General features: G+C 62.9%; 10 protein-coding genes across 10 annotated transcripts; all 10 read right to left on the bottom strand.

Moving 5' to 3' along the window:
- Positions 1-12: 12 nt before the first annotated feature.
- LMXM_21_0400 (cysteine peptidase, Clan CA, family C19,putative) lies at positions 13-1,953 on the bottom strand (the record flags this gene model as incomplete). Its single annotated transcript, XM_003875231.1, has 1 exon — positions 13-1,953. The coding sequence occupies one exon, from the start codon at positions 1,951-1,953 to the stop codon at positions 13-15; it is 1,941 nt and encodes a 646-aa protein (XP_003875280.1).
- Positions 1,954-4,938: 2,985 nt separating this feature from the next.
- Positions 4,939-6,012, bottom strand: LMXM_21_0390 (conserved hypothetical protein; the record flags this gene model as incomplete). The annotated part of the gene is made up of 1 exon (XM_003875230.1): positions 4,939-6,012. The coding sequence occupies one exon, from the start codon at positions 6,010-6,012 to the stop codon at positions 4,939-4,941; it is 1,074 nt and encodes a 357-aa protein (XP_003875279.1).
- Positions 6,013-7,024: 1,012 nt separating this feature from the next.
- On the bottom strand, positions 7,025-7,672 carry LMXM_21_0380 (conserved hypothetical protein; the record flags this gene model as incomplete). The annotated part of the gene is made up of 1 exon (XM_003875229.1): positions 7,025-7,672. One exon carries the CDS (start codon positions 7,670-7,672, stop codon positions 7,025-7,027), a length of 648 nt encoding a protein of 215 aa, XP_003875278.1.
- Positions 7,673-8,386: 714 nt separating this feature from the next.
- Positions 8,387-10,675, bottom strand: LMXM_21_0370 (conserved hypothetical protein; the record flags this gene model as incomplete). The annotated part of the gene is made up of 1 exon (XM_003875228.1): positions 8,387-10,675. The coding sequence occupies one exon, from the start codon at positions 10,673-10,675 to the stop codon at positions 8,387-8,389; it is 2,289 nt and encodes a 762-aa protein (XP_003875277.1).
- A 211-nt stretch (positions 10,676-10,886) lies between these two features.
- Positions 10,887-11,708, bottom strand: LMXM_21_0360 (conserved hypothetical protein; the record flags this gene model as incomplete). Its single annotated transcript, XM_003875227.1, has 1 exon — positions 10,887-11,708. One exon carries the CDS (start codon positions 11,706-11,708, stop codon positions 10,887-10,889), a length of 822 nt encoding a protein of 273 aa, XP_003875276.1.
- A 540-nt stretch (positions 11,709-12,248) lies between these two features.
- Positions 12,249-12,620, bottom strand: LMXM_21_0350 (conserved hypothetical protein; the record flags this gene model as incomplete). Its single annotated transcript, XM_003875226.1, has 1 exon — positions 12,249-12,620. One exon carries the CDS (start codon positions 12,618-12,620, stop codon positions 12,249-12,251), a length of 372 nt encoding a protein of 123 aa, XP_003875275.1.
- Positions 12,621-14,062: 1,442 nt separating this feature from the next.
- On the bottom strand, positions 14,063-15,466 carry LMXM_21_0340 (metallo-peptidase, Clan ME, Family M16; the record flags this gene model as incomplete). Its single annotated transcript, XM_003875225.1, has 1 exon — positions 14,063-15,466. The coding sequence occupies one exon, from the start codon at positions 15,464-15,466 to the stop codon at positions 14,063-14,065; it is 1,404 nt and encodes a 467-aa protein (XP_003875274.1).
- A 1,023-nt stretch (positions 15,467-16,489) lies between these two features.
- On the bottom strand, positions 16,490-19,633 carry LMXM_21_0330 (conserved hypothetical protein; the record flags this gene model as incomplete). The annotated part of the gene is made up of 1 exon (XM_003875224.1): positions 16,490-19,633. The coding sequence occupies one exon, from the start codon at positions 19,631-19,633 to the stop codon at positions 16,490-16,492; it is 3,144 nt and encodes a 1,047-aa protein (XP_003875273.1).
- Positions 19,634-20,735: 1,102 nt separating this feature from the next.
- On the bottom strand, positions 20,736-21,434 carry LMXM_21_0320 (conserved hypothetical protein; the record flags this gene model as incomplete). The annotated part of the gene is made up of 1 exon (XM_003875223.1): positions 20,736-21,434. The coding sequence occupies one exon, from the start codon at positions 21,432-21,434 to the stop codon at positions 20,736-20,738; it is 699 nt and encodes a 232-aa protein (XP_003875272.1).
- Positions 21,435-22,271: 837 nt separating this feature from the next.
- On the bottom strand, positions 22,272-23,327 carry LMXM_21_0310 (conserved hypothetical protein; the record flags this gene model as incomplete). The annotated part of the gene is made up of 1 exon (XM_003875222.1): positions 22,272-23,327. The coding sequence occupies one exon, from the start codon at positions 23,325-23,327 to the stop codon at positions 22,272-22,274; it is 1,056 nt and encodes a 351-aa protein (XP_003875271.1).
- Positions 23,328-23,831: the final 504 nt, after the last annotated feature.

The raw sequence follows: 23,831 nt of genomic DNA, 5'->3' as shown, positions 1-23,831 counted from the left end.
GCACACGCGACTCTACGCAACGCGCTCGTAGAGCAGGATGTAGGCCGTCGTCGTGACTACGCCGACAGCGTCGGATGGAACGCCAAAGTACTGCTTCACATCTCGCTCCGCCATCGTCGACACAGTCTCGTCGTCGAAGCGGCGCCACAGCTGAGGACCGTAGCGGACACACGTGAAGTAGTGCCCAGAGTTCGGTCCCTCGCCAATGTGGGCGACAAAGCCTGTCAGCTCGAAGCGCGCCTTGTGGCGGGCGACGCCACGAAGCTTGCGGCGCACCTCCTCCGACGCCGGCTTGAATGTGTCGAGCGACGAAGTGGTGTTCGCCCCGTTTTTCTGTCCGCTGCCGCTGTTGTCGTGCCCGCCGGTGCTGCTGCCCGCGTCAACGCCGCTGTTCTTCTGCGAGCGCGCCTGCTTGTTGCGCAGGTTCTGCTCGATCACCTCTGGGTCCGTCAGGTACTCCTCCACGTCCATCTGCATCGGCAGTGCGACGTGATCTGCCTTCTTGGTGAAGGTCTGCTTCTTCACGTCGTACTGGAAGCGCTTCAGGTGGATAAGGAGCGCATACTGCGGCAGCTGCTGCACGTGGATCGTCTTGGCGGCGCGCACCGGCATCTTGCACTCCTCGCAGCGCAGCTTGTTCGTCCCCCAGAAGTACTCGGGGTCGCCGAAGTGGTCGAGACAGCGGAGCAGGGACGTGCCCTGTGCCGTCTCGAGGCTGAGGTCCATGAAGACCTCATCTCGGGCGGTCACGTTCTCGCACTCGAGGCAGGCGGTGAGGGAGCCAAACTGGCCTTGCAGGATTACCTGGAGAGGGGTGAGCTCCCTGCTGAAGTGCTGCTGTGCATCCACCGCCTTGCCCCCGCTCGTGCCGGCGTCGCTGTTGGTGGCCGCTGCCGAGGTTGTCTTGTCAAGCTTGTTTTCCTTGTGACTGCTGATGTGCTTATCCTTGCTGTGCTTCCAGGAGAAGGGCAACGACCCCTTCTTCTTCATGGACGCCTCGTGCTTGAGGAAGAGGTTCACGTTGGCGGGGTCGGCCATGATGCGCTGCTCCGTGTCCCAGATGTCATTCAGCAGAAACATGGTGAACTCGTGCGCGTCTTGCTGCATGTCGTTGTTGAAGACCTCGTTCTTGGCGCGCACGCAGTTTAGCAGGTCCTTTGGGACGATCTTCTCGCGCTGGTACTTGTCCTTGGTGCGGTTGTTCGACTTGTGCATAGCGCCGATGAGACTGCAGAGGTGGAAGAGCACCGTGCCCTCCTCGAAGCCGGACTTGCCCTTCTTGGTGAGGTAGACGTGGTGCAGCTCGAGCAGCCGCAGCCGCAGTGGGGCGCAGTGGTAGATCAGCTGGATGACAGAGTTGCAGTAGCAGGTGTTGCCGTAGTTCTCCAAGCCCAGCGGGTGCCCGGTTATCTCGAGGAACTTTGTGTGGATCGCCGTGCTGTGCGAGCTGCTGCCAGCCCCAGACGAGAACGAGGTGGCCGGGCTCATCGCCACCGGTGCCTCGGAGGCTCCGGCGCTGAGGGATGCGCAGCCGTGGATGCTCATGCCTGGGGATTTGGGGGAGTCGGCCAGACACGCATCCCACCTCGGTTGGGAGAAGGAGTGCTGCCGGTACGACTTGAGCACTGGCGAGCTGCAGGACAGATCCTCCACGACGGTGGAGGTGGTCGTGTTGTACGTCGGGATCTCGAGTGTGCTCGACAGATTCGCAGCGAAACGCCGGCGGGATGGGGAGAGCGGCGAGGATGGTGCGCATGCGCGGAAGTCACTGCTGGAGGATATCATCGGCAGCTGCTGTGAGATAGACATCTGTATCGCGATCGGTTGGCTCCGTGGACCAGCGCCGCCGCTCGTCGGGCTGCTCAGCGACCTGTCCGGGGTAAAGCAGGGAAGGGTGTACACCATACTCTTTGCATCCACGTAGCGCGGCACTGACGAGCCGACGGTGTCCATGGTCCCACTCGCCGATCTCACTGGTGGTGGCTCGGCCGACAGCGCTATGGGACGGCTGGGAGCCGATGCAGCGGTACTCGCGGCACTTGGCGATCCCGCCCTCTCTGTAGCTGCGGGAGCACCATCGGAGCCCACTGCCGCCTCCGACTGCGAGTTCCGGCCCAATGGGTTGCTCGCCGATGCCGTGCCGCGGGACTTGGACGCCTCGTTACCCATCGCAGCTCAGCAGGAGTCCAAACAACGCAGAGAGAAAGAGCGACAACTCATACGGAGAGGTGACGCGAACCGCTGCGCTCGTGCACGGACGCTCGTGCGACGTGCGCTCGCCGTGTCTGAGACTTTCTCTCTCGACGTGCTCTTCTACAGCACAGCAACGCCACAACGCGCACAGTGGGGGGGGTTGAGAAGGCCCGAGGGTGGCAGGGGAGGAGCGCGGCGTGAGCCTGTGAGAGCGAGCGCGAACCGCAGCCGTGCGCAGTGCCCACCCTACCCTACTCCACCCTACAGGCACAAAAGGATGTCCTCCCGGCGGGGGGGGACGAAGAAAAACGCAGCGAGAGCACTGCAGAGACGCCGACAAGCCGCGCCAACGGAAAAAGGAGGTGATGGCGCGCACACACGCACGCGACGGATGTGCCGATCTAAAAGAAAAGACACAGGAGACACACCACAGCAAAACGGGCGGGTGGGCACGACGGCACCGACCCGAAATCGAGTAAAGACACACGGAACAAGGAAGAGGCGATGGGGTCAGCGGCGCCCCAGCCCAGACGGACACACACTTCTCACCGACCTGCGCGAGGCAGGGTTAGACGGACGCACCGAACACGACGAGGAAGAAATATGCTTGCAGCAAACCAATGGCAGCAACAACGAGGGCAGACGGCAGACGGCAGGGTGAGGAAGATGTGGCGAGCGCACGAAACAGAATGGCGGTGTACCCAAAAAAGAAGCCAAGCCAACAAGACCCATGCAGTGACACGGCACGAAGGGTGTGACAGTGACGGGGGACGGAGACACGGCGGTCAAACGCCCCTCAGCGTAGCGTAAAGGCACGCACCCTCTTCCTCCTCCGCCTCCGCCCCTTCGCCACCCGAAGCCCAAACACGAGAGAGAAAGGTGTGAGGGGCGAAGCGTGAGGCGATGCCGCTAAAGCAGTGATAGCACCACAACGGTAACGAGCGCAGACAGGCGCAGGCACAGACGCCCGTTGAAGAGTTGGGGGTGGGGGCGAAGATAAAGACCAATACTAAAGCAGAAGGTGGTGCCGTCTGTGTGAGCTTGGAAGAGCAGCCGCCCGCGCACTCCCCACAAACGTACGGGCACCCCAGACGGAGCAGAGAGTCAGTGGGTGGCGCGGCCCACAGCACAGAGCCGCGAGGGAGGGAGGGGGGAGGCAGAGGACGTTTTTCTCTGGGCTTATGCGGGTTCGTATGCGTGTGCGTGTGTGTGTGTGTGTGCCTCCGTCTCTCTCCTTGTGGTTTTCTTCACCACCGTTGCAGTTCGCAGACTCACCACGCAACGGCCGTCGTGGTGGGCGGTGAAGTGGCGGATAATGGCAAACAACGGCAGCAAAGATGGATGCGGAGGCAGCACAGGAGAGCTGATTGCGGCTGCCGACTTTCCTCTAGTGTAAGTTGCTGGCGCTTGCTCCCTTTCGACTTCAGCGTACTGCTCGCGGCCGGGGGAGAGAGGGAAGAAGTACCTCTATGGATGTGCGCACGCCTTCACGATAGTATGGTGTCTACCCCTGCACCTGTTCGCAGCAAACCTAGAGAGGATAAGGGAAGGAGGAGAGACAGCCCCACTTCAGGGGGTACGAAGGTGGTGGTGATGGGCTGCTGACGTGCGCACTAACAGCGGTGTGCCAGTCGAACGCCTCCTCCTCCTCCTCCGTTGGTCTCGTAGCCGTGCGGTGAGGCGGGACGCCTAAAAAAACTTTTATTCTGCTGTTGTTGCGGCGATGCTCGAGTGCAGCACCGTTTTGCCTGTGGAGTGCGCGCGTGTGCTGTGTGTGTGTGTGCGTGTACGGAGATGCGGGTACGCGACTCAGCGCGGAGCGACGCCGCAGTGAAAAGAGCGGAGGAAGGGAGCGCTTATGACCTGTTGCACTCAGACAGGCAGAAGGACACACAGCGCGGGAAGCTCGTAAGAGCGAAGCCATCAAACACCGGTTGCATGCGCCAGAAGGTCGTGCATGCAATGGTCACAGAGAGGCGGAGTGAGTGAGTGAGTAGTACCGAGGAGGCAACCACCCCTACCCAGTGGAGAGGTTCTTGAAGGCTACGCAAGCTGCGCGGCAGTGCTGTAAGGGAGACGCACAGTGGTGCAGAGCAGCTGCCAATCACATCTCTTCAGACACAAACGTGTTCACACGCTCGCGCACACACAGAAGAGGTGCAATCAGGTCCACTGCCACGAGATGCCTGTGCGAGGGTGATGTGCCCAGCACATGCACGGACACTCCCCCTTCCCCTCCCTCCCTCCAACTCACAGCCCCGAGCGTATCATCCGTCCGTGCCACCTTGATCCCTTTCCGTTTTCTGTGTGAGCCCCGTCGAAGGGTGGAGGATGTGGGGTGGGCAGAAATCATTATCCTCAGCCGTCTGACTGGTGAAGAGAAACAACATAGGGTGCGACATCACGCACACCTCTGCACTTTGCGCACGCTCATTCACCCTCGTCCCCGCTAACCAGGCGCGCGCGTGCGCACATCAAAAGCACAGCATCACGCTGTGCGCTCTGAACGGTAGGCAAAATCTTTCACCCCCTCGCCATCGGCTGCATCCCCAGGCCACCCCCGACCCTCTTCCTCACTGGACCCCCCCTCCCCCTCCCCCCATACCGCTGCCGGTGCGCACGACTGAAGGGCGATGAAACACTACAACTGTGGCGGTGGAGTACGATAACAGCGCTCGGGTGGGCGTGAGAGGAATGAGCTGTGAGGGTGGTGAAGGGGCACACACCGAAACACGACTCCCTCTCCTAAACCCCAACCCCTTCCATCACCCGCTGCAGCAAGCTGTCGAAGGTCATCTCAGGGCAATCTGGCGGCATCACCGTCGCTGGCGTGACCTCCTTGAACTCCGCCACCACCCCGCCGTCCTCTCCCTTGGCTAGCTGTACAATGCCGTACTCGAAGCGCTGCTCGGTGTTGTTGTGGTAGAAGGTCTTCAGCAGACTCTCGACATCACTTCCAATGTCGGACTTCGCGGGCGCAGCGGCCCGGCTGCTCGGCCGTCCTCTGGTCTTCGCCCGTGGCGGTGGCGGCGTCACATCCGTGCTGGGGACGGCCAACGACGCCGTCAGCGACGCTCGCAGCTGGGCGTCGAAGAACTGCTTTTCAAAGTACTGCTCCCGGGCTAGGATCTCTCCGTAGATGATCACCTGCATTGCGTACCGGTACGTCTTGCTGTTCGGCAGGTGCCGCAGCGCACCTGGGCACGCCGTTTCAAATGAGCCGAAGCGGAAGTTGCTCGTGGTGCTTCCGGTTGTCTTCCAGTCACCGATGAGCACGCGGTTCGTGTGGCGGTTTCGGCCCATGAAGTCGATCGTGCCGGCAATGCCCCACCCGGGTGCGGCAATCACCTGCTCCGCGCCGAGCACGTCGTAGGTGCTCAGCACCTTCTCTACGGCCATCTCGGCCACTGGCAGATAGAGAGCCTCCTCCCCGTGCAGCACCTCGTCTTCAAGAGGTGTCGTCGTGATTGCGGCGGGCCCTGTCGCGTCCGCCGGCCGTGCTGCCTCTCGGGCCTGCTTGCGCTTCATCAGCAGCGTAAAAGTCGGCGGCGGTTTGCTGAGCAGCTTGCACTCGATAAACTCATGCACGTTCTTGCCGAGGAGGGCCTGCCGCGACCAGCCTTGCTTGATCTTGTCCACCGGCTGCCCCGTCTTCTTGGAGACCAGCTCCAGCACGCGCTTCTCGTCGAAGGGGAAGAAGCGGTCAAGCAGCTTCGACACGGAGCGCAGAGCCGTGCCGCCCAGCTTGTACTGATGCCACTTGGCATCGAAAAGGATCTCTGAGCCGGAGGGGTGACGGATACGCTTGAGCTGCTGCATTCTGATAAGCGGGGTGGGGGAGGGGGGGGGGATGGCCGAGCGTCCCCACCTTGGGAGGCGTCTGTCTGTCTACGTGCGTAGGGTGCAGCCGCAATGCTTACCCGACGTCCACCTCCCTTGTTCTCTCTCTTTCTGTGTATGTCTGTGCGAGGCCCGTGTGCGCTACGTGATCCACGCACGTCCGTGTCCCTCTCCCGTCCGCAGGGCGAGGAGCGGGAGTTTCGCTTTCCCTCTCGAAGAGGGCCTTCGTGATGCCGCACGAACACGCTTGGCACGGTTATACGTACATGTATGTGTGTGTCAATGGGTGCGTCGGGGATGCGCGAGAGTGTGTGGAGGAGCGGACACTGGGGGAGACGAGACTGCCATGCAGGAGAAGGATGGGTCGAGCAGTGGAAAGGGGTCGAAGTTGACGTGATACTACTTGCGAGGCAACTGACCCCGAGAGAGAGAGACCCTTGAGAGGGTGTTTGGGGGGAATGAAGAAGGGAGCTTGCTGACGCACCCCACCAACATCGCCTACGCTCGCAGAGACCTGCGCCTACATGTAGCGCACAGACCAGCGCAGTCCGCAGTACGAGGGAGGGAACGAGCGGAGGAGAGAGGGGACAACTACCGTCAGTGTCCGCGACGCTGATGGCAGAAGCCACCCCCGCCTCCGCACGGGGTTGACCTCTTCCTGCGCTTTGTGCTTTCCGTGTCCTTTGCCTTTCAATCAGAGATGTACATAGATACACACACACACACACACACACACACACACACCTGTGCCCACATGTACCTCCATGTGTGCTCTCGTCATCACCACATCAGCATCAGCTACCAATACATAGAGGAAGAGGGAGGAGGGGGGGGGGACCGTTTCACGCCGCCACCACACAACTCGGGGGAGGGGCGGGCAGGAAAGAGAAGCGAGAAACTAACAAAGCGAACAAGGGACACACGAGCCTCGCACACACACACGCAGGGGCAGCGCGGCCCGCGGGGGGGGAGGGGGAGGTGGCGACGGGACTCACTGGGCCACAGAGGCAGCCTGCGGCACGTCGGCGGCTTCCATGTCTCTCTGCTCCGCCGCCGCCGCCGCCGGAGGCTGCTGGGCGATGGGCAGGAACAGCTTGAACTCCGGTGGCAGCTCCTCCTCGGCGTATAGGCGGTCGCTGAAGTACAGACGGCGGATGCGACAGTTCGCGTGCACCTGCACCCGCAGTGTTTCGACGTAGTTCGTGCCGTAGGCGCGGCGCGTGAAATCGGATAGGTTGAACTGGATCTGGTTCCAGCCCTCATCGAGGCGCATCGGCATAGTGCATATGAACGGCTTCACTTTCGTTGTGCTCTGGTAGTTGCTGGCGCGGAAGCGACGGCGCATGTTCTTGTCGTCCAGGATGGTCACCTCGAAGGAGAAGTACTTCTTCATGTTCTTGATAATCATGACGAGAAACGGCAGCTTGATGCCAAGGGTCTGCTTCGGGTTGGCGGGGCAGACGATGTAGCACGTGCTAACATTGCTCCCCATAATCTCCAGCACACTACTCTGGATGTCCTCGTCGGTGATGCGCTTGACGTGACCGTTGCGCACCTGCGAGTCCCAAATCTGCAGCGGCTTCGAGCCGATGCTGTAAAGGATCGACAAGAAGCCTGCCTGGTAGCTGTTGTGGAACATGGCTGGAGGTGTCGGGGTGGGACGAGGGCGGAGGCAAGTGCGCGTGCGCGTGTGCTCTTCGTAAGACACACACACAGAGAAGAAGAGGTTGCTACTAGTGATGAACACTCGTGGCGAATATCTAAGCGTGGCAGTGTTTCGCGTGTGCGATACGGACGTTGGTGGCTGTGCCTTGCTGCTTCCTGAAGCGGAGGGAGGGGGGAGGGATGGCACACACACACACACCTTCTACACCTTGGCTGGTGAGAGCGGGTAAGTTGAGGGAGAGGAGGGGAGGGGGTAGAAGGGCATGGATCGAAGAGCTGTGCGACATGTCCGTGATGTCGCCACCATCACTTCTCCATTTTTCACGACGTCGCGTCAAGCGAAGCAGAGAGTAAGGGGGAGGGGACAGACCCACCTTGGCAGACAGGCGTGATGGTGGCCGCGGCTATGGCTGTGAGCACCACGCGAAGCTCAAGCACACTTGCCGCGTTTCCTCTTCGTGTGATCGCTGCACGAAGGCCTTTGCCGCTTTGTGCGCATGCGCGTTGAATCGCCGATTAGAGCGCAACTGTGAGAGACAAGAGAAGTTAGAGTGAAAAGATGGACGGCAGCGGATGCACCGGTGGTGCCGTCGGCGGAGACCGCGTCCCGGTCGAGGGAGGGGATGCTGAGGAGCGCCCCCCCCCACACACACACTCAGACCACACACCAGCCCGACGCTCGTGTGCGTCATGCCTCCTCGCCCAACATCAGCGACCCCACCGCTGCGGCGATGTCGTCGCGGGTCAGCCCAATCACCTCTGCGACCTCGTCAAAGGCCACTTCCTCCCGCATGCAGCCGCGCCACACACCCTCGGAGCAGCAGCCGGCGGCGACCAAGAAAATCATGGCCAGCCCCAGCACTTCCGGCGTCGACACTGCAGGCTGCAGCAGCACCGCGGGTATGGCGCATGGAAACTGCAGGCTGCGCAACAGCGAGCAGCTGCTGGTCTGCTGCCCCGCCGGCAGACGGAGAGATACAGAAGAGAACCACACGCCCGACCACGCCATGCTGGACAGGACGGCGTAGTCCACGAAGAGAAGACGAGACAACGCGGCCGTCACGGCCTCGGAGAAGATGTGCGAGACGAGCAGCTCGCGGCGCTGCTGCTGCAGCCCCGGGTCTACGCGAAGACCCTCATCCTCGACATCGAAGGCCGTGTCGCCGACGGATTCCTCAGCCGCGCCAGCCGCCGCCAAAGCTGCGACGCTGCGTTTCTCCAGCTCAGCGACGATATTCGCAGAGACACCGTAGAAGAGCGAGCTTGCCCTGGGTTCGCGCGGTGAGGCCGCGGCAGTGAGGCACCGCTGCAGCGCGGGACGATGACGCGCATAGTGCGCGTGAAAGAGCCGACGCGTTTGTGCGCAGCTCGTGTTCATGATAAAGTCAAGTAGCAGCAGCGAGCCGCGGAGGACTGGCCGCGGCGGGAACGACGCCGGTACCTGTGCAGACCCAAAGTGCCTCGCTGCAGTGGCTGCACTCGTAGGAGACGACGCGGTGGCGGCGTCATCCAACATTCGCGAGAGGTGTGTCTCGGATAAGCGCGGACCCACCTCGTTGTTCCACACGTGCTGAAGCACTTGCATCTGCTCAAGCACCTCACGAAGGAGCGGTGCCGAGGTCGCGTCATTCATCTGCGCTGCCGTGTCGGTGCCGCATGCTTTGTGCGCAGCTCTCGCCGCGCCAGTGCCCGGGTTGCGGCGGATGAGCTCGCTACTTTCGAGAGAGACCCCCACTTGCACCGGCCTCAGCGCACCACCAGCAGGACAAGCAGAAGCAGAGGCAGAGATATTAGCCGGTGCGTCGCAGCCTTCCTGCTGGTGGGTCTCCAAGACAGGCTTCACGAGTCCTGCAGAGGATGTCTCCGCGCCAGCGAGTTGCTGCAGCGCCGCCACTCTCAAGTTGGGAAACAGGTTTGTGATGGCGCCCAAGACAGACGGGTAGTCGTATGCAAAGTACGGCGACACACGCCGCATAATGCTCGACTCGTACGTCTCCTCGCACTCGGGGCTACAGAAGCGCTGCGGAAAACTGGCGCCGAGCAAGCCGTTGCGCAACACGCGTGAGGACGCCGGTGCGTTACCGCCCGGGCCCACCGGAGCTGGTCGCACAGCAGCCGCAGCGTCTGACGTCGCGGCAGCCTGCATGGCCCTCTGCTCGCGCATCAGCTTCTTGCGCTGCATGCGGTTCAGCATAGCGCGTTGGCGCTGGGCGAGTCGGAAAGACTCTGCCGTGTACAGGTCCTCCTCGTAGACGATCTCCTCAGCATCTGCGTCCGGCTGATCCTCGGTGGGCCGTGCCGCTGCCCCTGCGCCGTCTGCCGCCTCTCCTCGCCTGCGGCTGTGTGAGCCATGACTGCGTCCATCGGTTTCTTCGTCCGTGGTATCATCCCCCTCCGCGTCTGATGCGGATAGGGACAGCGAGGAGTCCCACTCGAAGGACAGCGTGCCACTGCCCGCAGCGAGCAGCCCCCGTGGCTTGTTGCTGCACCCAAAGGACCCACATAGTTCGTTGTAGTTTCGCTCCACTAAGATGTCCCGCAGACGTCCGCGGTCAACGAGATGGAGCATGTGCTGCGAGAGCGGTGCTGCCGGGTCGAACTCGCGTGTGGTGGAGGCGAGGTACTCCGTGACGAGGGAGACGGCCTTATCGATGATGGCCTCCCACGCACCGCCACGGGTACCACCGCTGCGCTGGACAGCAGCGCTTGCCGCTGGTGAGTGAGACATGCGCACGTCCCTTGTGCACGTACCAAGAAGGGGGGAGGGAGAGGCATGTGGAGGGTGAACAGGTGAGGACATCCGTCGGATACGCAACATACGCGCCTGCACGGCGCAGAAAAGTTGGGACACGGCACATGGGCAGTGCTTGGCCACAGGGGTAGTGGTGGTGGTGGGTGGCGGCCGCGGAAAGCCGCGCTTGTGCATGTGCCTGTCTGTGTGCTTGAGAAGAGGGTGGTTTGGGGGAGTTGAGCACATCAAGTCGAGAGGCTATCAGGAGGATGTGAGAGGGCGAAGGTACAGGCAACGGTACAAGCACACTATACTTGTGCGTGTGTGTGTGTGCGTGCAGGCGCGCGAGGGTGAGGGCAAGCGCGAAGGGAAGGACGGTGCAAGCAATGACCAGAGCGCCATGCACCCACTCCACTTCCCAACTCCAAACACGTGTTCCGACAACGCTGCTGTCCCTCTATCGAGGCGGCAGTGAGGGAAGGCCGAATGCTGAGGCAGCCATCACCGGACCACCTTCGCCTCCGCTGTCAATGACACCACCACCCGCGGTGGCGCTCGCCTTCCCCATTGGCACCGCTGCGCCACCTGCTGACATCGCCGTGGTCGTCGCCCCGCTGCTGCCACTACTGCGTCGAGGAGACGGTGGCCCGTCGCCGTCAGGGCTGCTTCCTCCGTACGCAGGGGCCATCTGCCGCTTTCCTTCCGGATCTGCGTACCGCGGTGGCACCGTTGTCGTCCACGTTGGAGATAATGATGCGCTCGACGACGGCATGCTTGGCAGTGTGACGCCACTGCCGTCGCCGTACTCCCCGCTGCACCATTCCTCCATCAACTCGTCTTCTCTGCCTGTCCGCCGGTGATGCGCCAGCATGCGTTGGCGCAGCCGGTGATGCAGTGGGCTGAGTTGCGTGTCCTGGCGGAGGCGCTTCCGACGGTTCTCAGGGAGTTGAAGCAACCCGTGGCTGTACTCGTGCAGGAAGGTTAAGAGGGCCGGAAGCGGAATACTGTCGACGTCCTTCTTGGCGCCCTGCAGCATCCTTGTGGCCGCCGTCCCCCACCTCGCCTGCTGCTGCTGACTGGCGTTCGCCACGTACTGCTGACAGAAGTCGCGAATATCGGCGGCAACCGTGGCGCGATGCATCGCCTGCTCGTGCACGAGGTCACCGCAGCGGCGCTGCTGCCGCTCCACCTCATCACGCAGGCCCTGAATAATTTGCTCGTACTCGGCCTCCGTCTGTGCCAGCTGCCTGCGCCAGTACTGCTCGGAGTTGGCGGCCATGGCAGGCGTGTGCGTGCTTTAGGCCTTACGGAGACACACACACACAAAGAAAGAGAGGGAAAGACGCGCGTACGGATGTGTGCGTGAGAGAAGACTGACGCAGACAGGCACCGTCGCCGCCCGTAATAGTGTTTTCGCAGTTGCGCGTGCGCCGGTGTGTGGGGGCTGCTCTTGCGGCTACACTGACTGTTGTGTTTCCGGCGGGAGGGATAGGTGAAAGCTGTGAGATGGACAAGACGCGTGTGGAGGGGGGGGGCGGAGGTTGAGGAAGGAGAAGAGCAGCAACAGTAAGAGCCTCATGCACACAGCATGCACTGCGCGGAGGCCTTGAGGGATGAGGAGGTGCCGAACTGTTCCCCTCCACACCACACACCGATTCCTTGAAGAGCTACGCGCATCGACGACACCCTTTTCGCTTGGGAGTCGTTCCCGTACATCCGAACGGTGAACGGAGAGCGTGGGGGCGCCACACATACACACACACAGACACGCACACACAGACACACGCACGAGTCGAAAGACGAGTCGTCTCGCGCTTGTTCACATCTGCAGCTCCTCCAATCCGCGCACCACCCTGCCTAGCTTCGCCACCTCCACCCGCAGCGCCTCGTACGCCTGCCGGTCGAATCGGTGCGCCTTGTAGAGCCTCTCACACTTGGCGTTCTGAAGAAAGCGACGCAGGGACTCGTAGCCGAACTCTTGCTGCATCGCGCCATACCACGCGATGGCAATCCAAGTCGCGCTGTACCCGATGAGGTATGTGATGGGCTCGACGAAGTTCCAGTCGAAGTGGACGTACGTCCAGTCAAAGAGCACAGCCGCCTGTAGCACGAGAAAGGCAAACAGCTGCGCCATGAATGCGTCCGGGTAGTGGAAGGCGATCTCGTCACACTCGGCCTTGATGCGCTCCATCGCGTCCAGTTGCTGGAGCTTCGCGGCGAGCATCTTCTTCAAATGTCCATCACGCGCCGCGCGCAAGTGGGACACCTCAGTGGGTAGGTCAAGAGAGGAGGAGTCCGTGGTGGGGCTACCATTCGCACCGGCTGCTGTCGCCAGGAAGCGGCGCTTTGTGATGGATGCGGTACGGAACGTGCTTGGATGCGTCGACGTGGTCTCCTTCGCCAGGGCCGACGAGAGGGTGCACCGCCGCGACAGTGGTGGAGCGGACACACACAGCGGCAGCGAGTTGCAGCGGCGAAGGAGCGTGAGGGGCAGCATGGCGTCGAGGAAGGGCAACGCGGAGGAGGCGTGGCTGTGTGCGTGTATGCGTATAAAAGAGCAACCCCACCGCAGCAAAGGTGGGCGGAGAAGCGCCACACCCGTTGGCTTCTAGACGCTCTTCGCACACACACGGGGAGGGAGCGTGCGAGGACGGCGCTGCGAAGGAGAGAGACAAGGCGGTGTGCTACGCTGCCGCGGAAAAGGGGCGGAGAGGGGGGAGGAGGAGTCGGGGTGAGGGAAGGCAACAGGACGTCCACACATGACCTTGTGAGCAGCGTCATCCAGCGAAGCGACGACAACACACACACACACACACACATACACGCGAGTGTGCACACAAGAGGGTAGTGAAAGGGGAGGGGGCGGTACGGTGAAGTAATTCACACAGTCCATCAGCACCACTACCGAGTACGGCCCTCACTGCTACGTACTCGGACGATGCACACGCCCCCCATGCTGAGCACCATACGGAAGAGGAGAGGGGTGATGAGTGGAGGACGACACATCGTCGCTTCGCCTTCGCTCATCGCTTGACCCGACACGCTGGCCACGTCTCGCCTTCTCCATTCTGCCTCGGAAGCAGGAGGGGTGGTGGGGGACTGCACCCCTCCTTGAACCGCATTCGATCCTGTTTCGGTTAAGATGCTGATCAGTGCACACCGGAGGGGGGAGGGGGAGGGGGATGTGTGTGTGAGAGAGAACGAGAGATGACCAGAGGGGCAGCTGTGGAATGGGGGGGGGGAGAAGGTGGTGAGACACAGGGTCAGAGGCACGCTCCGCCACCGCAGCTGCCCTTCCTCCTCCTCCTGTTGCCCACGCTCCGCCATCGGGCACACACACACACGCCAAGAGGCAGAGCCGTGTCCTCCCCATTCTTCGCTCGTCCCCGTCTCCCATCATGTCGTCGCTGCTGCTGTTCCCATTGCCACAACGGCGGGGGCTGCCCCAGTCCAGCCCATTCCAGCGCCGCCCTTTCTATTCACTCCACCGTGCTGCCCACCTGACTACTACTAAGGAAGTAAAGCTATGTCTACCACACACACACACACACACACACATACACGCAGAGGGAGGGAGAGGCGGCTGTGCATGCGCTCGCTCGTACGTGCACGCCCACCCCACCCTGGCTGTTCTTAAGCGTGGCTCAGCGACGCGACTATGGGAAACGTGAAGCTGTCGCCTGTCGCGTAGGTAGCCGGCTTCTGCGCGACCATCTTCTTCATCGCCTCCTCCACGTTAGCCTTCGTGACCCCGCTGATCGCCTGCACGAGTTCCTCGACTGAGTTGGGCGATGTGGCGAGGAAGTCGCAGTAGTCGCGTGTCACTTCGACCTGCTCATGCAGCAGGCGCACGTGCGCGCAGTGGGCCGCGCGCTTCACGACCGCCACGTCGACGGCGGCCGGAAAGGCGCTGGAGGCGACCTGAATCATTTTCTCCACCTCGGCCGGCGCACCGCGCACAGTGTAGCCGATCAGGCCGGCAGACGAGTATGGGCGGTAGAAGACCTGCGCGCCGTAGTGCTCCGAGCTGGCACGGCTGCCATGCGCGCTGCGCATCGCCTCCTCGTAGATCTCGCGCGTCACCAGCGCCGTCGCGTATTGCTTGGCGCACTCGTCACGGCCGTAGGTTGGCACGCCGACGGCACCGATCACCTCTGCCTGCATGTCGGGCATTGTGCCCATGACAGCGGCGCGGCTCTCGTACTCGACGTTCTGCCGACCCGCGTAGAACTGGGCCGCTTCGTTGCTGTGGGACAGCTTCGGCGCGGCGGCGCGCGCGTGGTGGGGGGCCTCGGCCGAGTGCTTGTACGGCAGCTTCTCGTAGGCGGCTATCAGGGCGTCGTGCGGCACATTCACACCAGCCAGGACGATGCGACTGGGCTGGAAGTTGGCGGCCCAATGGTCTAGCAGCGCCTTGTGGTTGCAGCGGTCATTTGCCATGCGAGGCACCATGCGCGGCGCCCCGAGCGGCTCCTTGGAGAAGGCCACCAGCTCCAGCTGGTCGATAGCGTATTCGCGAGGGCACTGCCAGCGCATCTCCTCCAGCTGGTTGTCCATCGTGTCGCGGAAGCGCTCAATATCGCTCTCGTGGAAGCGCGGCGCGACGACGCCGGTGGCGAGCATCTCAAACGGCTTCTCCCACATGTCACGGCGGCCCTCCGCCTTCCAGCTTAAATAGCGCTTGCACACCTCGCCGTGGCCGTACGCGTTGCCGGTGGAGCGCATCGTGCGGTCGATCTGGAAGAGGGAGCTGTCCATGTTGGAGGTCTGCAGGGCGAAGCGCATGACGTAGCTCAGGCCGGGGGTGGCGATGGGGTCGTACTTCGGTCCCGCATCCGCATAAACGCCGATGGACGTGACCGGACCGTCGAGGTCGTGCGACACTACACGCACACCATTCGTTAGCTTGGTCGACTGCACCGTACCGGGACTGCGCGCCTTGGCAGCCGGCGCGATCCTTGTGCTGAAGGCGTTCTTCAGCGAAGGCTGGCCAAACTGGTACTCGTAGATACCCAAGCGAGACGTCGCGCGCAGCATGATGGATGCCTGTGTACGTTCTTTGGTGAGTGAACCGTGTATCACGGTGGACGAGTGTGCGCACGTGTACACACACACACACACCTGCAAGGAGGAGCAGCAGTGGTGCGCCTACGCAAAATACCGGACTAAGGGGAGAGCGGGGGGGGAGCGGTGGTGGAGCGCGGAGATGCGAGGGTGGAGAGTTGTGCGTAGGGAGAGTGAAAGGTGATACGCAAGACCGAGGGAAAAGGTGGTCACCCACGATGCACTCCACGCGCGTATGCGCGTGAGAGAGTGGGGAGACGAGCGCACACCAGTGCACAGGTGGGCTCTGCCATGACGACGGGGGACGGCTGCGGTGCGTTCCGCCCCTCCCCCATCCTCTCATCCACTGTTCATGCCTTGGGAGCTGTGGCGTGTGCTCGTACACGAGCTCGCGTCCTGTAGGCCAGCAGACACGCGCACAGATGCCGAGAGATGTAACGCAAAGGCGCTCACCATTCATACCGTTCGCGAGAGACGTGGCGGGATGCGGACACGGGTGTCACGGCCTCGACTGTCCGCCACCATCCTGAGTCCGACTTCCCTCCCCCTCTACTCACAGGACAGAGTCGGTGGCCCCTAGAAGGGAGAGAGACGCGACGACACGGGAAAGGCGGACAGCGCCAAGTGCACGGAAGATACGCCACAACCGCACGCGATCGGGACGGTGTGGCTGAGCGAGAGAAGTGAACGTGACAGAAGCGGCAAGCAACCAGCCAAAGCCACACCCCATGCCACACGGGACGCAGACCAACATGCGCGCACGCACAGGCGTGTGTGTGTGTGTATGCGTGGAAATTATGGGTGGGGGTGGGGGTGGTGCTGTAACAGCGGACACAAGACACCGTCTTTACCGCACACACTCCAGCCCACGCGTTACGACGACGACGACCACCGCCACCACCACCACGACGTAGAGATGCGAGAACCACCGAGTTGGGCTTGTATGAACGCCCCTCTCGCCTGACGCCTCTGCGTCCCAGTTCCATGCCCTTCGTGTTACAACGGCAGGTCTTCCTCTTCTTCCAAGCGCGCGAAGCGCTCTGTGTGGCTTTCGTTGTTGTAGTACGAGGAGGGCCGCACTTGTGGCGGCGACATGGCTGTCACCGGCGCTGCGGCAGCCGGTTCCAGAGACGCCACGGGTGCTTTCTGTGGTGCCGGGGAGCGCGCCACAGAGGCTTGCACGGGAGCAGTCGACGAGATCGGCGGCGGTGCTGAGGCAGGGGTGGCCGGGGCCGGTGGAGGTGCAGCAGCAGACGCCGTTGGCGCTGACGTGGCGGCAGGGGGCTTGGGTGGCGGTGAGGCAGCCGACGGGTTTGGGACTGGTGCAGCTGCGCTGGAAGGGGCCTCCTTCGACGACGTTGCAGCCAACGACTGCAGAGTGACGTGAGCAGGGACGGTTGGCACCCGCTGCGGTGGCTCCGGTGAAGGAGTTTTCGCTTCTTCCCCTTGCAAGGTCGCCGTCGTGGCAGCAGACATTGCTACCCCAGTCTCCATAGAAGTGCCGGTGCTGTTCATGCTCACAGACTCCTGTGCAGCTCGGCCGCCACGCACGGCGGCCTCGACGACTCGGTCGAGCACGGCGGTAGAGAGGGGCACCTTCGCTTCGTACTTGTCGTAGGCGCATGTGCAGATCTCGTCCAGCAGCCGCTGGACGTCGCGCATGTCGTCCTCCGACCACTCCTTGCGCCATTGTCGCGGGGCCGACCCCTTCGCGGGTGATACAAGGGCGTAGAGGAGGAAGGTGCAGCTCACCTGCAACCGCTGGAACTGCACATCGGTATAGGCCACCTCATCGCGCACTCGGTCGAGAATGCCTTGGAGCAAGTAGCGCACGACGCACGCCATCAGCGTCGACGGCGGTCCGGCCACCGGCTCCGTGCGCAGCCACGTATCCGTGTTTGCGAAGATGTGGTTCACGCTCATCTGCAGCGTGGACATCACCTGACGCGTGTAGGAAACCGTCGGCTTGCCGCCGCCGCTGCCCCCACGCAGGTGGGGAGGGAAGCCGCCAACCTTCGCGCTGCCGCCGCCGGCGCGGTGGTCGCTGCGAGTGCCAGTGCTGCCGCCCCCACCGGTGCCGTCGCTGTACGCGCCGATGTTGTTGCCCCCACCCACGCGGTATGCACTGCCGCCGCCGTAGCCGCCGTTGTCACGGCGACGGTTCAGTGGTGACGACGCACCATCCCACGCCTTGGCGGCCTCCATCGCGCTCGCCGCCTTCACGGGCGGCAGCGCCTTGAGGGCTTCGTACATGGTGGACCACTGAGGCAGCAGCAGGAGCAGTACTTCCTGCACTGTCGGCCCGGTTGTCGTCACCGCTGCGCTGGCATACCCGCTGCTGCCACTGAATGCCTTTTTGTACACTTGCTGCACCTCTGACTGGCCCAGCAGCACGATACCGCGGTGCTGAAGCTGCTGCGCCGTTCGCTCCAGCCCTGCTACAATCGACATCAGCATCTCCGCCGGCACGCCCTCCTCGCCGACGAGGTTGGCGCCGAGGGAGGTGGAGAGGCACTGCGCCAACGAGGCGTAGAGGAAGCGAGTCAGAACAAAGGCCATCTCGCGAGTGCGTTCCTCGTCGACGGCCGGCAGCGTACTCAGTACGCTGGTGTTCGGCATGGGAAGCGGCACACACGCCCTGAGTAGCTCTGGCTCCGGCCCTTGTAGCAGCTTCGCCTGTACCTTCTCCCAACATTGACGCACCACGCCACACGCCACCTCGTGAACCTTGTTCGCGTACACCTGCACGACGTCGTGGGCGGCGGTAGCGGCGCTGCCGCTCGCCTCAGCAGTGCCATGCTCCATGGAAGGAAGATAGATCTCGCCCAGCGTCTTCATGGCCGTGACAAGCTGCTTCAGCAGTCGAGCGAGGTGCGCCGTGGCTGCCTGCAGCGCTTCCGCGCTTGCTGCGGGATCGCGGAGCGCCGACGCCCCATCCATCGCGCTCGCGTCCAAGTGCACCATCACGAAGTCCGCGAGCGACTGGGAGATGGGCTGGAGCACCTCGAGGAGGACCGGCTCGATCGACTTGGCGACGAGGGGCGCGGCAGGACTGCTGCCACTGCTGCTGCACACCTCCACATCCAGCAGGGCGTGCACGCGCTCTGAGTTGACGGCGAGCATCGCGCACGCGTTCTTGAGCTGTGCCAGCGGCTCGCGTAGGTTCACCTGTGCGAGCGACGCCTCCCGCTTCGACATCTCGGAGGCCTGGGGGTCGTCTGGGATGACGAGGGCGGCCTTGAGACTGCGCTGCGTAGTCGCCACGTTCGCCTGGAAGCTCGCTGTGACGCTCTTCATGAGGGTCTGCAACACCGCCACCTCGAACGGCGCCTCATCGGCCACCTTCTCCGACTCGAAGAGCGAGGTGGCGCGCAGGAGGCGCAGGTCCTCGACGTAGCCGCGAAGGCGGTCCATTGCGTCAGGGTCGTCGAGCGGGTAGGAGCACATGCGCTTCTCGATCGCGCGGTAGAGCTCCCTGGCGAGCTCGCGGCAGCTCTGCTGAACCTGTGTGATGCTCGAGATCGACTTGTGCTTCGACAGAAAGCCGTCGCCGGCCACCCAGTACTTGACGCCGACGCTGTACTCCTCCTTGTCGATGAGCCGGCGCATTGTGGTAGGCAGACTGGTGAGAAACTGCACCTTCTTGAGCATGCGATTCGCCGTGATGGTGTCCTCGATGTGGCCGCGGTGCACCTGCAGCTGCTGGCTGATCTGGCTCGAGATGCTATCAATCGTGTTGACGTTCTGCGAGAGGGTCTGCAGCTTCGCGTCCATCTCGACGACGTTGTTCTTCATCTCCCGAATCGTCTCGGTGGCGGAGATGAAGCGAGCGTAGTTGCGGTACACGAGCTCCTGCAGCTCTCCATCCAGGCGGCGTACGCGGCACAGCAGCTCCGTGTCCGTTTCCACCAACCCTTTAAGGCTCTCGCGCTTCAGCAGATCGGTGGTGTAGCGGTTTACGTTGAAGTACTCCGAGTCTAAGTCGAGCTCCGGTGGCACGTTGGGGTTGCCCTGCGTGGACGCGTGCGACGCCACTCGCTTCGTGGAGGCGCTCGGGTCGCCGTAGAAGGCCTTCATCTGCTCACGCAGGCGCTGCCGACGTTCCTCGGCATTGCCGCCACCGGCGCTGCCGGGATGCATCGACGCGGATCTCGGGAGAGTGCAAGGAGGTGAGCTGGGCTGAGTGACAGAGAAACAACGGACTGTGCATAGGTTTATGTCGTTGGCAGATGGAGCAGGAGCAGGTGTGCGAAGGCAGAACGATGGACAGTGGGAGAGGTGGTGTTGGTGCTTGGGGGGAGGGGCAACACACTGGCACACGTGCAGGGGGCCTGGGGCGCTGTCTGCACGGCGACTTGAGGGGGCAGTGGCGGGGAAGAAAGTCAGCAGGCGAGGAGAGGGGCGGGTGACGCGCAAAGTGCAACGCGCGCGCTGACACACTTGCAGAGACGTCCTTGACCCTCATCACCTCACCGTGCACGTGTCTTCGTGCTTTCCATTGTTTTGCGTGAACGTAAGTCCCACTTTTGTGGCGTACAACGTGAGCACCAACGCCCTTCCACTGCCACACACACACACACCACAGCAATGCGCCGAGCCAGCCATCGGAGAGCACGGCCGCTGCCTCAACTCGCGCCCTCGCCGTGCCGGCCGCCACCGGGTGCGTCTCCCCCTCGCGGTGGCGCCCAGGCTCCCCACACCAGCGGGCGGTGTGTGAGGGCCGGGGGTGGGAGGCGCCCGCGTCACGGTGACACCCTGCTCACCATGTGGATGGTACAGATAGTGCTCACTGTCGCGGGTCACTCCGATGCAGCGTCATCCAGGGCCTCACCGCCGACACCAGCAGCGATGCATCGCTCTGACCTCCCTCTCCTGCGGCGTAGGCACCTGACCCCGTCACTACCAGGAGCAGCTCGGCATTTGGCAGGGGCAGGTGTGTGTGAGTATACTGGGTCCTGAGATAGGGCGCACTGAGAGATGTATGTGCCTCTCGCCATGAAGGGTGCTACTGTTTGCAGAGAAAGGGACGCGTGCTGCTGCTTACTGACCGGTGGGCTTAATATCAGGGAGAGTAGTTGTGGGCACTGCTGTGTGTGTGTGTGTGTGCGCGTTTTCGCTTCAAGCCCTCGGTGCCCGCTTGCTTTCGGACGGGTGGGGGCGGCACACATACACCTCCCTCGTTGAGGAGCAGCAACACGGCCTTCTTCGCTTGCCGTTGTTGTGTTCATGTACCGCTTCCAGCTCAGGGCATGGGCAGCCGGGGCGCATTCTCGCTCGTCCTGCTCCTCTCCGCATCGGTCAATGGCGTCGCAGCAGAGGGCGACGCTACGGACGCGGCAGGCGGTAGGATCGTCTTGGTACCGACCCGGATGGTCGGTGTCGGGCCGACCTGCGCTGTACCATGGGGGGGTTGCGTAAACGAGGGCGGTGGCGGAAGACGCCCCGGTGCGGGTGCGCCTCCGACGACGATACCTGGCGCGACTTGCTGCGCTGTCAGCGGCGTCGCGGCTCCCTTCCCAGCGGCGCTCTGCTGCAGTCGATGCACCTCGCGACTCCGCGACAGCTCCACCTCGCGGCTTATTTCCGCTACCCACACGCTCTCCACGTGCGCGACGAGGTCGTAATAGGACCTGAACGCATCCGTGTGTCGAGCGCTGCGCAGGTGCGTCATCCACGTTTTGTGCCGCGAGGAGATGAACAGGTCGCAGTAGTCGCAGTAGTAGACTCGCTCATCTTTCTCGTTGTGCCGACGCTGATACTGCTGCAGCTTCCGGCGCTGCTCCGGCGTCTTGCAGGCCAGACGGCGGCGCTGGCGAATGCGCTTCATCTCCGCCTCGGAGGGCTGACCAGCGGAGAACGCGCCATTGCCGCTGCCGTTGTGTTGATGGTGTTGGTTGGTTTCCGCGGCTGTGCTGGGTGCCGCTGCGGCCGAGGGGTCCATTGCTGGGTGCCTGCGTAGCTGACAGCGCGCGCCTGCCTTGCGTGCGTGTATGTGGTGGTGGTGGTGGTGGGGGTTTCTTCGTGTCCTTCAACACGTCATTCTACGACGAGCCAGACAACCAACAGATGTGCACACCACCACAGGTCGTCCACCTCTGCGGCACCACGGCTCACTCCTGGAGCCGGCTGGTGGGCGGAGGGGGGAAGGCGCGCAGCGAAGAAATAGGCACTTGACGCGCAGCCACACGAGAGTCACGGATGAGGGGAGACAACAAGGGTGTGTGTGGTGGTGGTGGTGGTGGTGGTGTGTGTGTGTGTGTCGGGTGGGGTGGGGAGACGGCTGTGCATGTACACACACACACACACACACACACATGACTACTTGACGGGCAAGCAAGAGCGCACGCCGACACGAAGGAGTCCAAGAGCCCCGTGGCCAGCGGTATGGGCCGGATACAGATGTGCGTGACGCGCACAGGTGTGTGTGTGTGTGTGAGGGCAGTCTTGCCATTGAGTTACCTCTGTCTGTCTGTGTTGCCGCCCCCTCCCCTCCACCTCCACCTTCACGGTGGGGGGGGGAGGGTGGCGAGACCAGCACACGCGCAGACACACATGTACACAACAACAGTGAAGGAGAGAATGGGAGTGCGGCTCGGGCGGAGGCGGCCAACCGGCGAAACGAAACTACGAGATAACAGCACACGGAGGGGGGAGGCGTGCCTGGCAAGACGGCGCTCGAGAACGCCGCGACCTTCCCCCTCCCCTCCGTCCTCTTTATTCGGCCTCGCTCGATCGGCCGCGTGCACGGGTAACAAAAACGGAAGCCAAACGCCGCATCTCAGTCGTGGGCCCGCACAGCGACGATGCGTTGACTGAACAGCAGCATACTCCGACTGGAGGGGTGGAACACGGCCAGCACGGTGATCATCGACACCAATACTGCCACGGCACTGCACAGCGTTACCGCGCGATTCGGGTTGTAGGGGCGGTGCTCGCTCCAGAGGAACTGCAGCTCAACGTCCGGTTTCACCTCTGACGAGTACTGCGCCGCTATAGAAAAGGACGTCATCTTCTGCAGATTGCCTTTCCGATAGCCAAAGAAGAAGGTGACGCGGGAGAGGTATTGCACCTTCTGCGCCGCGGCTGCAGCGGCCGTGTTGTCCATGGCCTCAGCGGCCTCCTCGTCGCGCTGACGCTCCGCTGCGGCGTCGGCAGCTTGCGCGGCTTGAATCTCATGTAGCCGGCCAGCGAGAGTCTCGGAGAGCTGACGCGTGTATTTCTTGCGGGCCGCCAGCGGCAACCATGTCGACTCCTTGTGTAGCCCTCTGCCGACGCTGAAGCGGAACGCCAAGTCGCTCTGCTGCAGCGCCTTGTCCTCCTGCAGGCTCTGGCCAGCCGCACGCAGGGTGCTGTTCGCCATGATCGTGGCTGCCTTGTTGATGCCGAAGCGTGGGCTAGACGCTGGTGACAGCAGGCGCACAACCTGGTTTGTGTGCTTGCCTCTTGTGGCACCTAGAGATGGCAGGTCAAGGTCCTTTGGTCGAAGCACTTCCACGGCTGTGGCGGCATCGACAGTGCCCTCGGCGTCGTCGACCACCGCCTCTTCGTCCACCGCTAGCTGCTGATCGACGACGGAGATGAAGGAGTGCCGGATCTGACGCTTCGTCCTGATGTAAATGGTGAGCGGTACAAGGTCACCAATGTGGGGGGCGACGGACGGGCTGCGGACTGAGGCGCCGTTAGGTGACCCCGCCGCCGCAGCTGCTGGTCCCGGCAAGATGCAGAGCGCGAGCAGCAGGCAGGCCGTGGCCAGTAGAGGCGCGGCAACGGCAGCGGTCCCGTTGCTGCGGGATCCCTGCTGTGGCCCTCTTTGAGGGTAGGTGGAGAGCACCATGGGGTACGCTTCTCTCGCTCGCTGAAGTCGTCGCGGCGCACACGCTTGTCTGCCCAAATGGCAGCGGGCGGTGCTGAGAGATCTGCAGTGGGCGACGGCAGCGCGGGGCAGCACCGCTGCACACCGAGTGGAGAGGGTGGCGGTGATGGTGGTAAGGAGAAGGAGAGAGATGAGGGGCGGGCACGTGCGTGGGTATGGGTGGTGGTGGGTCGGGATCAGAGAAAGAGCGATGCGCGACTGATGCGGGTCGCATGAAATCAGCTGCTACTCGACTGCTACCCACGCGCGCAGGCGGGAACACACGCACGTACGATGCGGGGCGCAGCAGTAAGAGAAACCGCGCGGCGGGGAGAAGACAGGGGAGGGCAACAGAGTGAGAACATGACTCAGGAAGGCATCGGTACGAGTGAGCGCAAGGGGCGGCGAGTGCACGATGCCGCACCCCCACCCCCGCCCATCTCTACGAGCAACGACGGCATCAACGGCGAAAGGCGTAGACGCAGC

The sequence above is a fragment of the Leishmania mexicana genome, chromosome 21, assembly GCF_000234665.1.
Source record: "Leishmania mexicana MHOM/GT/2001/U1103 complete genome, chromosome 21".
Taxonomy (NCBI): Eukaryota; Euglenozoa; class Kinetoplastea; order Trypanosomatida; family Trypanosomatidae; genus Leishmania; species Leishmania mexicana.
The sequence above is the reverse complement of the archived record's forward strand: the minus strand, read 5'-3'. Positions and strand labels throughout refer to the sequence as shown.